This window comes from Aptenodytes forsteri, unplaced genomic scaffold (assembly GCF_000699145.1).
Source record: "Aptenodytes forsteri isolate BGI_AS27 unplaced genomic scaffold, ASM69914v1 Scaffold82, whole genome shotgun sequence".
NCBI classification, from domain to species: domain Eukaryota; kingdom Metazoa; phylum Chordata; class Aves; order Sphenisciformes; family Spheniscidae; genus Aptenodytes; species Aptenodytes forsteri.
In genome coordinates this window covers 9,615,582-9,632,728 of record NW_008795490.1, presented here as the reverse complement: position 1 = coordinate 9,632,728, position 17,147 = coordinate 9,615,582, and the positions used below count along the sequence as shown (strand labels likewise).

At 38.5% G+C, this 17,147-nt stretch overlaps 1 protein-coding gene across 1 annotated transcript in view; it reads right to left on the bottom strand.

Annotated features, from left to right (window-relative positions):
- The window catches only part of MAP3K5 (mitogen-activated protein kinase kinase kinase 5), an 83,098-nt gene that overhangs the window by 33,535 nt on the left and 32,416 nt on the right, over window positions 1-17,147 (bottom strand). The window contains exons 9-13 of the mRNA XM_009281577.2: window positions 15,285-15,438; window positions 12,367-12,474; window positions 6,902-6,951; window positions 1,486-1,581; window positions 31-112 (exon numbers count right to left, since the gene is read on the bottom strand). Coding sequence (XP_009279852.2) covers window positions 31-112; window positions 1,486-1,581; window positions 6,902-6,951; window positions 12,367-12,474; window positions 15,285-15,438 — 490 coding nt within the window. The remainder of the gene's footprint in view (window positions 1-30; window positions 113-1,485; window positions 1,582-6,901; window positions 6,952-12,366; window positions 12,475-15,284; window positions 15,439-17,147) is intronic.

Genomic DNA, 17,147 nt, shown 5'->3' with positions numbered 1-17,147 from the left:
GGGGGGCGGCGGGGGGGAAAGTAGAACTACCTCTAAAGAGTCTCCATCACATTCCCCTTCCTCTAGTCTTCCCCCTATTTCTTCAGTGATACTGTTCACCATGTCAAAGAACCTGTTAAAAGGAGGGGGGAAAAAAAAAAAGGAAAAGCAAATACACACTTGAGACAGTATGGGGATAAAGAGAACGCTTCTCTCTGAAGTAATGAATGAACCAAAATAGGACTTAAGTATAGCAAGTATAAACTCAGTGTAAAAGTTTGTCAGCAAAAAGAAAATATTTTTGTTTACATGGAGAATTAACAGTCAAAATCTCCAGTTTTCCTCCTTCTTTTACGTACTCTTTTTATATGTGCAAGACATCCATGATGTCCGAAATTATTAATGGAATTCGTATTTCAAAATCTATGTATCGGGTGAGATTCTCATCCTATACCACCATTTCTTCATGTCCAATGAAAGCACTGAAGCATCATGAGGAGTGCCTAGAAGTCTTGCCTACATTTGGAGGAGTTTTTGTAGTGCAGGAAGGTTAGCTTCAAGTTTTTGCTCGAATGAAAAGGGGGTCTATTTTACAACTTCCCATTAAAAAAATACACTATTACATATGACTTCTACCCCTTTGAAGTAGTACTAAGTACTAATACCATGTCATGCTAAGGTATTGCTTACTTGTCTTCTAAGTGCTCAGATACGAAGAGGAATAAACATGGTAAAAGAACCTATGTGAACTATAATGGATCAGAGGACATGCTAGGGATTGGGCTGGGAGGTGACCACAGCCATTAACACGGAGTACCGCTGTGATTTTTGGTAAAGTTGCAGCCTTTTTTAGCACAAAAAGACATGAGATTTCCTCTGGGAATGCCTTCTGGATCAATTCAAGACCACAGCCCTCAAGCTTATGGAGCAGAAACACAGCTTGGAAAATCTGAGACACCCCTAATTTTGTGCAACAAACCCTTGCCGAGTTTCCTGTAGGGATACTGGTACAATCTTATTTATGTAAACACAATGCTAATGTAAAGGAAGCCAAGTGTGCTTCTTTGTAATCGTCAATAAAATTTTAGTTACAGTAAAAGAGAAATGTTGACCAGACCTTGTTGTTACTCCAAATGTTCCCACTTCAGAAAGTCCATTTTAAGTTTAGGATGCTTTGTTGGATTGGGGGCAACAAGCACTTGTAGTAAGCCTTAATATGATAAGTATTAGAAAAATCATCCCACAAAGTGTGTAAAAAAAAAAAAAATTAAATTTGTAATCATATTTGTTTCTAATGTTTGTCTGAGCTTGCACTTTGACCCTTCAAACCTCATACACCCCCAGAGCACTGCAGTACTAAGCTTTCACATGAAAGATGGTGATCACTGAGGATCCTCAGAACAACTTTCACCATATTTCTGAAACAGTCAGTCCCTCTTGTGCATGCAGACACCATCTACCCCATCACAGGCCGGGTTTTTTTTGGAAATAACAAGAGTGACACACCTTCTGCAGTGAAGTTCTGTGCAGAAATAGATTTGAAAGTCATCTGAGTTGTGCAGCACGTATAGGAAACAGCACCGTTCTTCAAACTTCGAAATGCTGAAAGAACAGCCAAGCAGAACATGTTATTGGAAAGATGCATTTGGACTTCTACCAGCTATGTCAAACCATACAGATCAACCCGTGTAATATTGGAAAGCACCAGATTAAACCTAAGCAGCCATAGTTTTTCCTTATTGTAAAATTACACTCTTGTATCCTCCAAAGTTCACATTCTGCTGTTTGCTATCATTCAGCTTGCCCCCTAGTCCACACATTGCCCAAGAAAGAGTACGAGCAAAGACGTTAATAGGATTATTTCCATTGACTTGAGTTATTTTTGCCTTCAGTGCATTTAGGTAAGGCCCTTAATTTCCATTCCTGCAGTCAGGATGAAACATCCTTTCAGGATCATATTAGAAAGCTGGACTTTGAACTCAAATCATGAGTTCTTCCCGCTTTAGAAATCAGCCACAGCTCAATCCTGAATACAAAAATTTCTCATCGGTTCCTTGTGAATTGGTCCATTAACAGTAAGTTGGAAAAAAATTTTTAAATTAAGTCAGCATCAAAAAATGAGGTGAATGACTTTACCACCCTTGCCCACCCACGCCTTTCTTCAGTTTTGGTTTTATCTGCTGTAACAGGAGAACAAAGGTAATGAAAAAGTAGGTATGCCATTTTCTTATGGATGCATAGCTGTCTCAACAAAAGAGCAGAAGAGGTGCAAACGCTGGTACCGTTGCCAGTTTTCTACCCCAAGTAGGCTGCAGCTCTTGCAAAGATATTCATTCACCGAAATTGTTTTATATGCATGTCATTACTGTGCTCCTTATAGAAAATATTAAACATTAGTTGAAATAGCTCTTTCTGTAACCTTGTCACATGTTGAGTGCCAGCTGTCAAGCTGATGCAGTATAATTGATTGTTACTATATGAGAAAAGAAAAAAAAAATATGGCTAGAGGTCTTACAAGGGAATGTAATACAGTATTTGAGAAACCAAGACAAATTAAGTTTCTCATCATTCTTAAGATACTGGACAAATCCACAGTCCTCGTGAAATCAATCTATTTTAGCTGGATCAACATAGCCACCATGTTTTTAATTAATTTATAGCACAATAAAGTAGAACAGTATTCCATGTTGTGCCAAAGGATTGATGATTTGATTAACATAATTTTTTCTTTAAATATCAGGAAATACTCGTATTTTCCAACCTTTAATAGCTGTCTAAGGTTGTCTGATCCTTCCTTCCTTTTATGATTCCTCTATTGTAGAGCCTTGTAACTTTTGATAAACAAATGGCTCTTTAGACAAGCTGGGGGGCCTGCCTTTCATAAAGCAACTTATGAGAAAAGCAAGCTTCATTATAAGAATATTTGTCTTTGGGTGTGGCGAGCCATTTATTTTTACGTTAGGAAAAATTTGTAAGTGCTAAGTAATGTACACATCTGGGAAGACAGTCACTGTCCCCAGTTTATAAACTAGCTTTTAATTCAAGTTTTTCAAGCATATAGGTAAATTCTCCAGATACGGAGTAACTGATATTAAGAGAATTACTCGTTCATTTCAACTTCCATGTGAGTTTAAACACTTTACTGATTAAAATGTCAGTTTAAACCTGACATGCACAGATGCCACTAACACAGCAGTGAATAAAAGGGTAAGAATGTGGAGTGTACACAGAGGGCAGGCAAATTCATAAATATTTAAGGCCTTTAAGTGAGTGTTTACATTGCTTATATGTTGCTTTCCTCCCTGAAAAAAAGTTGTTAAAGTGAAAAAAGGAAGACTAAAAAAAACCAAGTTATAAAAAGAGCCAGGATAATTTGCTCAGGAAATGCCTCATTCTGACAGTTCCCGAGCACACATAGTACCCACCGACTTCTACGACAGCGGAATTGGGGCTGAATTTGGGAAACTCCGAAGACAAACAGGGAAACACGATGCAGCGTGGCCTTGCGCCCAGCTCGTGTGCATCCAGAACTCCACTTAGTCAATGAGAAATACTGCAAATGCTGTAACGACTGCTTACTAATACTACCAGATGAAGCAGCAGATAACACAGTTGAGCATTGGCAGCAACCACAGAAAAGCAGCTCTGTGGAACCTTTGTCTGTTTTCTAGAAGTGTAGCAGTATAGACACCTCCTCCTGTCCTAATTAAGTAGTCTGATGAGATTCCAAGCTCCAAGAACTTGGGATGGAAGACGAACATCCTTGTTGTCAATTCTTAAGCTATGAAGAAAACTGGATGCAGATCTGAATCCAACTTTTTCATTGTTTCTAACACTACATTCATCAGCATGACCTCTGAGGCACTCTCCCACAGAAACGCCACAAGTAGCAGTTATTTCATAATCCAGGGCTTGTCCCGAACACTGAGAAAAAACCAACTTGTAGACTAGCAACTTCAGTCTGCTACTTTATTTTTTATTTTTAAATTGGAAAAATAAAGATGGTATCTTCTTGCTCATATGATGTGAGCTCTGCAGAACACTACAGACTTTTCTGGATAACCTAAGATGCAAAGCACCTTGGGGTAGCAGCCATGTTCCAAAAGCTCTGATGAAGCCTTTAAGTACTTTTAGTACTTAAAGGTAAAGCACTTAAGTGTAAAATACTTAAAAGTAAAATACTTCTAAGTACTTTTTACTTTACCTTAACAGTACTTTTCGGCCTGATTCAATAATAAACATTTGTGTGCAGGAGGTCAAGAAGGCATATGACAAAAGCAGAGTTATTTACATCAGCACACGAACTGCTAATCAATGAGTTTGTTAAGCTAAACCCAACTACTATGACTCCCTGCATACAGAGCGTGATTTAGCACTGTGCTGCTCAGAGAGCTCTATGTACTTTCCAAGTCCCTTTGCAATTCTTGAGAGCTGAACTCTATTACGCATGAAATAAGACGTTGATTACACCGGCTGATACATAGCACACAGAAGTAGTGACCCCTCAGTGACTTCCTTGAAGTATTTACCAAAAACATTAGCCCTTTCAATGCTAGATGTCTCTTCAGACCTGCTGTCTCCTTATGTAATGCAGTAAATATTTATGGAGGCCTTTGTTGAAAAAGCCTCCATGATGTACAAAGACCTGCCTTGTACGTTAAGGCTGCACCTCTAAAGCTGGCTTTCACTAGGCTGAGAATTCTCATAAAGCTAGGAACTCCCCCTTCCTAGACTGCTTTAAGTCTAGGAGCTTCGAAGGAGCCAAAAATAGTCTGGATACAAAAATAGATTAGAAGCAGGCCTGGTTCTGAAGGCCGTCCCACTCCAAAGAATACCTGCCTTCATAAAACTAGGAAAAAACCTGAAAAACACTGACAAATTAAGTGATCAGAAACTTGCATATTTGGAAATTAGAAGCGGGCCTGGTTCTGAAGGCCGTCCCACTCCAAAGAATACCTGCCTTCATAAAACTAGGAAAAAACCTGAAAAACACTGACAAATTAAGTGATCAGAAACTTGCATATATTTGGAAGGGGGGGAAAAAAAAAAGAAAAAAAAGAAAAGGCTTATTCAGTTTTATACCTGCATAAGATAAAGATTTCCCCCTGCAGATCCTCATGGAGGCAGCCAGAGAGTTTTCTAAGAATTCACAGTGACTCTTGGCTCACTGTAAAGTCTTCCAAGTTGTTTTAGACATCTGTCCAGATGAACAGATTGGAAATTTAATTGACAAATTAAACGAAAATTGACAGTTTAAACAACAAATGCAGGAGGGTACCCGAGAAATGGTACTGACCCCAGCATGGTTTAATAAGGGTGGGGTGGGGTGGTGTATTCAGTATTTATTTACAATAAATAAATACTGGGGTTTTTTTCTTTTTTTAGAAGCACACAAAACCATACTGTAACCAAAACCTAAACCAGACTGAACTAAGCACATCATTTTTGCCTAAAATAAGCTGAATCCCACAGGATTGAATTTCTGCACCTATTGACAGTTTGTTTTCTTAAGTTACTTTTTGGAAGGGAAAAGAATCATCCATCTGTGCAAAAACGTACTGCAGACATAGCAACAGCTTTGTGTGTATGGAACAGTTATTATTAGAACAGAGCAATGACTATTTTAAAGAAATGTAAGATTTCTGGACTTTTTTTTTTTTTAAATTACACTAAAAGCAAACACTGAAGTGGAAAGTTGCAGGATGCCAAAGTATAGATAAATCCTAGGAAAAAAAATGAGACTAAGATGAAGAATTGATCCAAAGAGGTCACAGTAGTGATAGAACACTACTTTCTTACTATCAGAAGATACAAATTGCAAGGCTGGACCCTGCCAAACAGGATTCACACTATGTTCAACCTGGGCTAGCGGAGCAGACTCACTAGTTCAGATTCGGCTGTTCTCTACTGACAATATGGCACACAATCCGGACTAAACCCCTCTCCAGTAAAGAGTTCTCCCTAGAAGAAGTCTCCCTAGTAGACAGAAAGCATTTTGCTGAAACCAACTAAAGAGATAGCAAAGTTTCCTCCTTTGTCATTATCTCACAAGCGCCATCCCAAAGAGGGAAGAGTACTGAAGAAAAGAAAGGTGGCCTTGAACATATAACATTGTCCTCTTCTAATCCAGTCAAGCCAGTCTTGCACGTGCCGTTCCTGATCCTGTGATTTATTAATCCATCTTAACCTACTCCACATGAATCTTTGGGAGGTTTGGGGTTGTTTTTTCTTCCCCCCCCCCCCTCTTTTTTCTTTTTTTCCTCCTTCTTCTCCTATTGACTCCCTTTTCTGTTCTCTCAAACAACCTTCAAGTTTTTACTTTGTGGTCTAACCACCACTCTGCATTGACAGAGTCCCCTCCTTATGGGCCTTCTCTGAAACAGTTTTGCTGCCATAAATACCTATAAACAGACACAGAAACAAAAAAACGCCAAACGTACACACTCACACCACAACCCAACAACAGGTAAGCAATTGCGATACTGCAAGACACCCTGATCCTGGCAGTTTCTCATATCCTCCCGCCCTGCATCCACACGTTACTTCCTGGCTTACGTATTCTGTGCACCAAACAGCTCCTGGCTGTGACAGAACTCAAGTAAGATGACATGAAACACTGGCAGTTATTTTAATTCAATCTTAATTAGTATAAAGTGACTACCAACTTTTAGAAAATACTAGGGTTTTTTATTTAATGGGCTATGTTTGCTAATTTTTACATAATGAACCCTGCAAGCAGTCATTTCTGAATCTGGAGTAAGACTCCTGGGGCTTCACTTAGAGCAGGGCACCTGTGAAAGTACCTGCAATACTCTACTCCAATTCTGTGTCTGTTACTCCACCAAGGTCCACAGCAGCAACTTAATACAATACTCAGTCAATTACTCTTTTCATTTCAAAACATGAAAGGGAAAAAACTTACCTTACTCCCCTGATAGAAGCAGCACTGAAGTTCCACTCGTGGATACCTTTCTGTAACACGCAGAAGAAAATAAATAAATAAAACATTCCTTTTGAAAATGAAGTGCCAGTAGGCATATCTTCTGGCCTGGAACTCAAGAGGTGGGAAGAGAAACACGTGAATTATAACAGCCTATTACCTTTTAACAGTTATTCTTCAGGGCATTTTTTTTTCCACCCAAAACCAAAGGGACAGAAGCTCTAGATAGAAGTTTTGGGTTGTTTGTTTCTTCACTGTTTATTCTGCAAACACAACGTACTATTTTAGAAAGTATGCAAAAGAGCAGCTCAGAAGGGCTGCCGGTATAGCCTGGTCTGGGTGCTGAACTTGGGGTCACATGCGACCCTCTGGAAAGTGGGGGGAAAAAAAACCCCACCTCCGAGAATAACAAGAGCCTGCTCTGCATGCTCAATGCCCCAGCCTGTGCTAGACCAGGCAGAGCGCGCTACAAGCGGGAAGTCCGACGCTGGAAAGCAAAGTCGGAAATTCTTGGAAAGCAGGAGGAATTGCCCAGGGAAGGAGCAAATCTGAAGGCCAAACGTCCAAAGAAACAGAAAAGAGACTATTTCCCTAAGAATCCAGAAGAGAGCAGTAAGAATGCACCAAAACCCCTCAGAGCTGCCGGAGTAATAAACAAGGCTGGAAGAAAGAAGACACCCTACGAAAACACAAAGGGCCAGGCCTCACTTATTTTCAGATCTTTAAAATTTACATCTGTCACATTCAGCAGAACTAAGTTCTCTCTGTAGACAGTCATATTGCTCTATGTTAATATTCTAATAAAAACTTTACTGTAGGAAACAGAAGCCTTTTGTATCTTCTCATGAAAACATTCTCCTTTCAGAAAAAGGTAGAACTATACCACCTCAAAGTCCTGGCAACCTTGGGATCCCACCACAATGAGCAACGTATTTGAAGAAACTCTGCTTTCTAGAGCTGAATGTAATCTGGCATTTTAGTGACCTGAGCAATGAAAAGGCACAGAGACATTTCTTGCCAAGAGGTAATTTATAGCATATGGGCATAGTGTCAAACACAAACATAACCAAATGTATTCCAAAAGATGACGTGAAAGTGTGTAGCTTACAAAATATTTCATGAATAGTGACATATACAGAAGTCAGAACAGATACACTGCCAAAATAGTTGCACAATGTGCAGCAAAGGATAGAGGAAATTATTCTCCCAGCTATAACAGCTTTCTTTAAGGCTTCCTACATCAATTTTCTCCTCTGTAATTCTTCCTTCCTGCTCAAATCACATTGAAGATTGTGATGCTAATATAAAATGCCTAACACAACATACCAAAAATACAAGCAAACATCTTTCTTGAAGCACAAGCTTCACACTATTATAATTGTAAAGTACAAAGCGGTAACTCCAATATCTCTTCAATGTTAAATGAGGGGAAGGGTTTCTCCAGTGGGGTACAAGGACAGGAGAATAGTCTGATATTAAGAAAACGTGGGATTGCATCTTGAAGTGGCGGTACCAACTGATGCTAGTATGAAGTGTCTGTGAAACTACTATTCGAGTTGCCTGGTTCTCTTGCACGAAAAGAGATCACCAACTCAATCTCTCTGCTAATAAGGAGGGTGTGTCTGCACTGTCTTTTACTCCTCCCTCCATATAGAAACTCTGCCACTTTCCAATTTTCCATGCTTGGAAACTCTCTTCAGAGCTCAGCTATTGGTACTTGTCCAAGTCCCGCTATTGGGAATAATCTAAAATCTAAATAAGTTAAAATATACGTCCTGACAGGCAGAAATGCTCAAGAAACATAACAAGAAGCATAAGTATTGTGGGTTTTACCTGTCATCTACATGCAACTAATCTCTCACAGATTCATACATCTTTCATTTACCACAAGATATTCTCAGGCAATGAAATAATATAAAAGTTATGTCCCTCATGATCTTGCCAAGTTTTGAATACATTGGAGTAAACATATCAGGCATGTTATCCAAATTCAGCATCTGTTCTTTGGTTAGGCAAAAAACCACCAGCCACCCAAAACAAAACTCAAAATGGATTCAGAAGCCAACGCGAAACAGAGACAGGCTGTTCCATTTCAAACTTGCAACAGTACTGCTGCATTCCTCTAACCCCACGCGGAAAGGGCTGCTAAAATTAGGGAACTGCAAGGCAAAGGTAACGTGCATTCTACAAAATACAATGCTATCTGATTTTTATAGGCATTTGTTTGTGTTAAACTTGGTATTATTAAAGGCATAAATATTAAGATATGCTCCTAAAAAAGCCATGGAAAAGGAAGAGGCCACATTATTTATCCTGGTATTGACTGTCATTTGCTTATTTTTTACAAAATTGCTGGCTGCAGGCTCCACTGAGTCCCGGTTTGGATTTGAAATGGAAATTCAGTTTCTTTGTGCATGAAAGGAAGTTCATACACTTCATAATTCACAATTCTTATCCTTAGAGCACTGACTGAATTTTGGAAAAATAAGTAAAACCATTAATTTATGAGCCAAAATGAACTGAAATCTAAAGCGTGAGCTGGTAAAACTCTGACAGACCTACGGTAGGCAGATTGAAATTGCATAGTTGAAGCAGTTTCCAAACCCAGCTGTCTAACCTGCCCTTGCAGTAGGGATAGGTGGTCTTTGCTTGTTAATCGGCCCCTAAAATGCCTGTTTGCACCCTAGTAAGGACCAAAGTAAGAGTCTTCCTCTTCACAGTGGGCTGACAGATAATATATCAATTTCCTTCACAAAATCTCTTATCAAAGACAAATATTATACTGGTTATATTCAACTGAAAAGGAAGCTGGCGTCTCCAAATTTTTCTAGTCCCTTTTCTCCCTGTAAGGTCACTGATGGATTCTAAGGACTTTGACAAACTTGCAAAAACAGACTGTGATTGTGCAGCTGAAGAGGTAACTACCAAATTGCCCACTGCATTCTTTTGATGGGTATTATGGTTCTCAGGGCAAGGATGCCTGCACTGAGGATCAATCAGATCCTGGGCGACTGAATAAGCTCACCACAGTAAGGATTCTGGCCAGAGCAAAAGTACTAGGGAATGCATTTAAAACTGACCTTGTCTAATGCTACTGATTAACACTAGGGCAGCAAAAATAGGAAAACACTAACTGCAGAAAATACAGAGATACACTCCCCAAATCAGGAAGGAGGGGGAAAAGAAAAAAAAAGAAAAAAGAAAAAAGGTATAACATAATGTAAAGAAACTTTAAAAATGGAACAACATAATTACAGTAACGGAAAACACTACAAAGCAAACATTACAAACTCTGCAAAGCCAAAATAGCTATCTACTGAACACCAAACAGGTACAGACTAATACATCCTTCTCCCAGTCACAGGACAACTGGGCAGTCAAGTGACAGAGCTATGAAAAAGGCCATTGATGAAAGTATAAAGCAAAATATCCCAGTAGCTAGATGATACATGAATGCACCATGAAATACCATTTGTGGAATGAGTGCACATGCTCAAGTAAGGTTAACTCAAACTGGAACATAAGAAGTCATGGCAATGAGATGCCATGTAGGGTCAGTACACCAAGCCTACTTGTTTTGCCTAAAAAAAAAAAAAACAAACACCAAAAAAAACCCAAAACACAACAAACCAAAAAAACCCCCACCAAAAAAGCCCACTAAGAGATACCAGGATTCTTAAAAATACTGTAAGGTAAACATCAGAGAGAGAAAGGAATCACTTAACATAAACACTGTGTTAGCAAAATAAATGAGTATGAAATGGCAACAAATTCAGACTAGAAGCCTTAAAGTAACGCTCTTCTCCTTCACCAGCAGTATTCCAGTCTAGGCTCTTCTAGAGGTGCAGTGGCATTCTCAAACCACTTTCCAGCACAAATGGTCATCTGTGAAACCTACACTAGTATTCAGACGGAGCGTGATCACTTTATGCGAAACATTATATGGCAAGAGTGTCTGCAACAGAGGTGGACAGGACTCAATAGTCCAGAAAAATTCCTTATAGTCCTATGTTCCTTCTTATACTATAGATAAGCCACTTAATAGAATGGAAAGCATTGTTTGGAGGTGAACTACATACACACAAAAAAAAGCCTACAAAAAACCAAACAAACAAAAAAAATGCATGTACAAGTAGTTTCTAAATAGACTTCAGTTCTGAATACAGAAATACTTTCCAAATGGATATTTTACAATAGCAAGGTTTACTTTGCAGTACTGACAAATCATTATTTACTGTGTGTTAAATTTTGGTTTTGTCCAAGAATTGCATAAATTTATTTTTTATATTATTCTCAGAGGCTGAGCCTACTTGGAGAAACATCAGTCAGAATAAACCACAAATAAACAGAAATTCATTGGTCTAGGCAAACATTTCCGTCTGTACTCTAAATATGCTATTTCAGCCACTGTCCATTTACATTTACTCATGAACTCCCAACAGAAATTCTAAGCAGTACGGCCTCACATATTCTGCATGCAAAAATGTTTCTCCTTTAACAGGCTACAAGTACGAAAGCTGAAGGATGGATTACCTGAAAAATAGGTCTTCACTGTCCTATCCTGCAGGCAAACAAAATGCTGCCACAGAAGAACAAACAGCGCTAGTTCTTACAAATTGCACCAATCTCCAGTGTTGTGCCTCCAGCTGACTCAGCCTCCATTCACTCTTCATATACTCCCCCCATGTTTCCGTGCTCCCGTCCTTCTCTGAGGTTCTACGATGTCCTTCCTGCCTTCACTCTGATCAACATTTTGCTTCCTAAGCATCCCAGAATGCAATAACCATTCTAGCTTTTCCTCTCCCCTTGCATCTCCAGATTTTCTAAGCTCTTTTCCAAATACGTCTGGCTATTGCACACCTTGACATAAGGACTTCCCAGCTTTTTCAATTTCTAGACCTCTGAGCATCTATCTATCCTTCTGCCAAATACTTCTTTGGCTCTTGATTGATTCCGCTCCTATTTTAAGACACCAGTCTCTATTACTTTCATATTAAAGGAGTATTTACCACAGCTGACAAGCAATACTGCAAGTACAGGAAGAAGACAGTTCTGCTTGTGTAAATAATTTTTTGCTTCATTGTTTGTTTGATGACAGTATATTGTAAATTACTTATGAAATCTTAAGCAACAGACTTGTGTATTATACACTGGTTTAAAACAACCTGAAAGAAGATGCAAGTTATTTTAAAAAATGATGGAGACAAAAGATCCATTAAGCAACAGGACAAACTTAAAGAAAAAATTAAGGATGCCATATTAAAAAAAAAAAATTAAAAAATGCATGGCAACGTATGTCCACAGCATCTTCCAGTGTTACTAAAACAGTTTTCTCCTTTGCAGAATCCATCATTAGATGCAACTGTTTACATGTTATATGCCTTATGTACCACGCATACTTTTAAATTGTGAAAAAAGTTACAACTACAGACAACATCATGGTATACCTTGTCATCAGGTAGCACATGCCAGATAGATACAGTCTTCTCCTCGGCTTCACTGTTGATGGAGAGATATGAGGGCTGATAGATTTTTGTTGGTTCTAATATTAAAACCTTGTAGAAAAAAATAATTTTTAAGAATTAGTACAAAATACGTAGAACTTTAAAAAGTATTAAAATCTGTTAAAACTATTTCTGGCACCATACCATAACAGGAAAAACAGGGAAAACAGAATGAAAGGTAAAATTTTAGGTACTGGGCTAGTTTAGTATGGCTGACAGTAACTTAAGATTAAAAAATAAAAAAAAGCCAATTTTAATTTAGTTTTTTATGTAAGGCTATTATGTGTCAATTGGTAGCACATATCAACTTTCCAAATGACTTCTCTGACAACTATCAGAGTTTGAAATCTTTCTGTCACAATTCATTCTCTTGCAATGCCATTCAAGAACGTCCATCTGCCATGTGGACAGGATTCATGGTATACCTTTGGCATCTTTTCATAGAAGCGCATTTGGGTAAATCAGAAAAACACATCAGAGCTAGACTGAACTGCTTTTGATTTAGACCATTGTGAACTGTAGCCACCAGATCAAATGATTTTCTCAAAAGCAACAAGCACCACTGCAAGAGGCTGACAGCTAAAGATTATAGAAAGTTTCCTGGAATAAGTGAAACAAAAACTAGAACCATCATGTAAAAGAGATGGGATGCAATGCAGCGAGATTTAGTCTAACAGAACCACTCAGTAAATGAAGCCAGCCACTCTGCCACTTTAATAATGTTCTGCCAGAATTACTTCCAGATCTTTAAAGCTTCCAGCATGCTTTAAAAGGAGAAAGCCAACAAAGTTTGGCTATTTGAAGAAGTGTGGTTTCTCATTAGGACTATTTATTTATTTTAGATTTTCAGTGGTTAAAATCTGATGTCTAAAACACCAAATCAATATTGCCTGCATTAAAGGTATTCTCTTTCTTCAGAATGTAAAGTATTGTTATTAATTCAAGAAAAAGCTACTCTCTTCCACTGCAGCATGCACAGGAAGATTTCTAGCTTTTAGTGTTTAGCTGAAAGACATTTATAAAAAAGTTAAAGACGGTTAACAAACTGATAATCTCCTTCCTTTCTTCTGCCCTTCCCTCTCTCATAAAAGCTCCAATCAAACATCACCTTCAAAATATCCAAGATACAGGATTTCTCATTTGAAAATTTTTGGAGTTCAAAGAATTGCTTTAGGAAATAATGATTGACTGGGGCAATTTGGTCTACATCCATTTTAAAAAACAAAACAAAACAAAACAAACACCTAAGCAGAAAGTCTTGGGAAGAGCCATGGCTTAGAGTCAAATCTAAGCCATGTCCCCTCCTACAGAATCAATGAGGACACAGATACACTGGCAGAAGAGCAAGGCCAAATTTTGAAAAGTATCTAGGCATTTAACTCTGTAAGCGATGACCAGTGGGATTTCAAATGTGTCGCTTGGCATCTCCAGACATATAATTTCTAAAGTCTGGTTTAGATCATTTCACAAATTGGGGTCTTCAGCCTATAGCAAGTCACCCACAAGCTGTCTCATTTCTTCCTCTAACGGCCAAGAAGAGGTTGATGACACTGATGCTACCAGATAAGAAAGTAACTGACAGCTAAGCTAATGCCGATAGTGAAGTCCTTAAGTGCAAGCTCTGAGAACAATTCACAATAAGGAAAGCTGCAAAAAACTTCTTTTAGAATAAATTATTTGCAAGAATCTGGGAGAAGGGAGGGAAAAGCAAGTTACTGTGTTTCATTTTGTTGACTTGTTGAACAGTGTGATTTTCCTTCTGAATAGGCACAAATAGAATTTTTGTATTATGAGAGATCATAACATTAATAAAAATCCAAACCATCGGACTTGGACAGTTTTAGAAGTCAGAACCTATTTTAAGTATCTAATTGCTCCATTTCATCATCAAAAATCTAAGAAGAACATGGCCTTGTCTTTTACAAAAAACAGAGGATTCAAAATATATTTTGCTTCCCTGCAAAACTTTACGCCCATTCTCCTCGGAGAAGGAGGACCAGACTCCCTAGAGAGTCTCATGTTGCTTTCACTTCACTGCCTCAAGCTGTTTGCTGTTCAACACTAGAGTCTTCCTTATGGTTTATTATCCCATCTACACACAGAAGCCAAAAGAACTGTACAAAACCACCAGTATGCACTTCAAGTATCTGGGAGGCAATAGCAACTGCTATTTAAAACAAAAAGCTGTATTCGCTAACGGCTAGCTAAAATAAAGCCAAGACGTTATTTCCCATACATATATAGTTAATATGTCCAGGGAACAAAGATCTTTTTACAGTATACTTTCAGGCCGTTGTACAACACCAGGGTATCTAATAAAAATTTTCAACAAAATGTTTGTGGAAGAAATCAGAAAAGTATATCTATACTTATAGTGCAACATTGTTGAAATACATTGCCTAGTAGCTGGAACAATAGATTTCTGACTGCTTGGGCTGATTTTTAACCTCTAACAGAGCACAGGCTTGATTGGCAGTAGGGTGTGCAAAGCCTGCTGAGCTAGAAAGAGACTGAAATTAAGTATCTTTTCTTCAAAACATAATGTAGTTGATATAGTATCACCTGGAAAACACTGCAAAGGTTTGCTAAGTATACCCATTGGTAGCAAGCACTAAATAGCAAAGTTCTATCTGGACTTTTTTCCTCACTACTTTCATATGGAACACACTGTAGCCACGTGCAATCAATTAAAACCAATCTAATATGCAGGCCAAATACATTTCTTCTGGACAAGCAGTTTATTGTCTGGCAACCTGAAAACAAGCAGTGTTTTGTGTTCATTTCCTTCATGTCACAATTTATTTTTAAAAAAAAAACAAACCACCCACCAAAAAAACCCCCACAACAAAACAACCACTTACTGGAAATCGAACTACAGTCACATCTGTCTTTGTGGCTTCAACGAGGAAGTCCATCCAGAAGTCCACAAGTTCCTGTTTGGCCGTATGTTGTTCTGGAGTCAGTTTCTTAAAATGCTGATATATCAAAATAGTCTCTACAATAGACTTCAAGTACCTGTGATCATCCAAGCATACATAGATAGTAAATTTAATACAGTTTGTAAATAATAATGTCTCTGCCTTTAATCACAACTGAAACATTCACCATTGCAACACCAAGGCAGCCAGTAAGATTTTGGTTCTCTAGGACTGCTTTTAATAATAGCAATTCCCCATTTAGAACTGGAAACGTAGCTGCTATATTAGTAATCTGAAATACAAATGAGTTCTGGGACGCTCCTTCCTGCATTTATTCCTGATGCCATATACTGTCTCTCATCTTAAACCATGAAAGCTTCATGAAATAGCTAAATCCTCTACCTATGGACCAAACTGAGCCCATGTCAAACTTGTTTCAGTAGTGACCAAACTCAAATAAAAACTCAGGTGAAAAGTCCACTAGTTTAACTTTCTACACTGTTCTGTCTTCTGTATTGTATCTGCATTGGCAGCTGTTTAACACCGATTTCTAAAACATGACACTTCTGGAACTGATTATCCTACGAAGATGACAACAGTTAGGCTAAGCAGCCTTTTGGCATTGCTAGGGAAGGACAACAGCAGTGCTGAATGTCTCCCCTAAATGACGCTCATCCTTCTCTCTGCTGTTCTACTTTCTGGGGCTGGTTTATGGGGCTCCTCATAACATTGCTTTCTCTTGGCATTTTTGAAAAAAGTTGTAAAAATAATCTTATGCAATTTTTATGAATACCACTGCAATCAGATACGCATGCCTGAAGAGGATTTATCACAGCTACCACCTTATCACAATTAGACTATTCATGGTAATTCTGTTTTCAGGCTTATGACAAGAAAGTATAATGTAAACTAAGAGGGTCTTTTGGGAACAGTTCCATAGCTGTGTGTTTTCCAATCATCCTTCTTAGGCCATGGGGATATCTGGCTTAAGGCACCATATCTACTCCCCTTTGCACCAAGTGGGTTCTGCTGAACAGCAGGCAATGGACTGGGAAGGAATTGCTCACAGGAGAAATACTTCCTGAAGCACAAATGAGCATGCTGTACTTTCAGAGTTTAATCCACAGACTTAAACCCCAAAGGCACTGGTACATAAAATCCTGACAACCATACATTCATAAACTCCAGAAAACTCTACCAGGAGACTTCCAGAGAGCGCTATCCAGCTTCTCAGTAAAACATGCACATAGTAAAAATGGAAAACCTTGCAGATAAATACACTATAAACAGCATTTATGAAATATTTGGTCAGAAAATTAGAGCTCTCAATTTTGACAGTTTCCTATGTTATGCTGATAGAAGTTTAGCATTTCCATATTTTAGCACGCATACATACATTCCCCTCTGATCAGCTTTCAGAGACAGACTTTCTAGCATTTATAAAAAGACAAAAATACATAGGCTGCGACATATACTCTTTCAGTTGGCAGAGTGACAACTTTTTTAGTCAGAAAGGAGTTTTGGTTCTCCCCAGCTAACGGGATCCCAGCCCTTGATGAGGAGGTGACTGGTCCTTACTTGCTGCCTATATCCAAAGCAGAACAGGTGCCGGGAGCCTGCTGTCAGAGCACACATCTCTTGGCCTTCGCGTAACAGATGTCTGCAGGGTTGTCTTTAACCCTAGATTTATAACCTTTCTGTTAATTGGACTTTAATCTGCATTCTTCTCAATCATAATGAGATGGAACTTGCACCATACAGCTCATTCGTGTTCAAGTTCCTAGAACAGCTGGTATGTGCAATAAA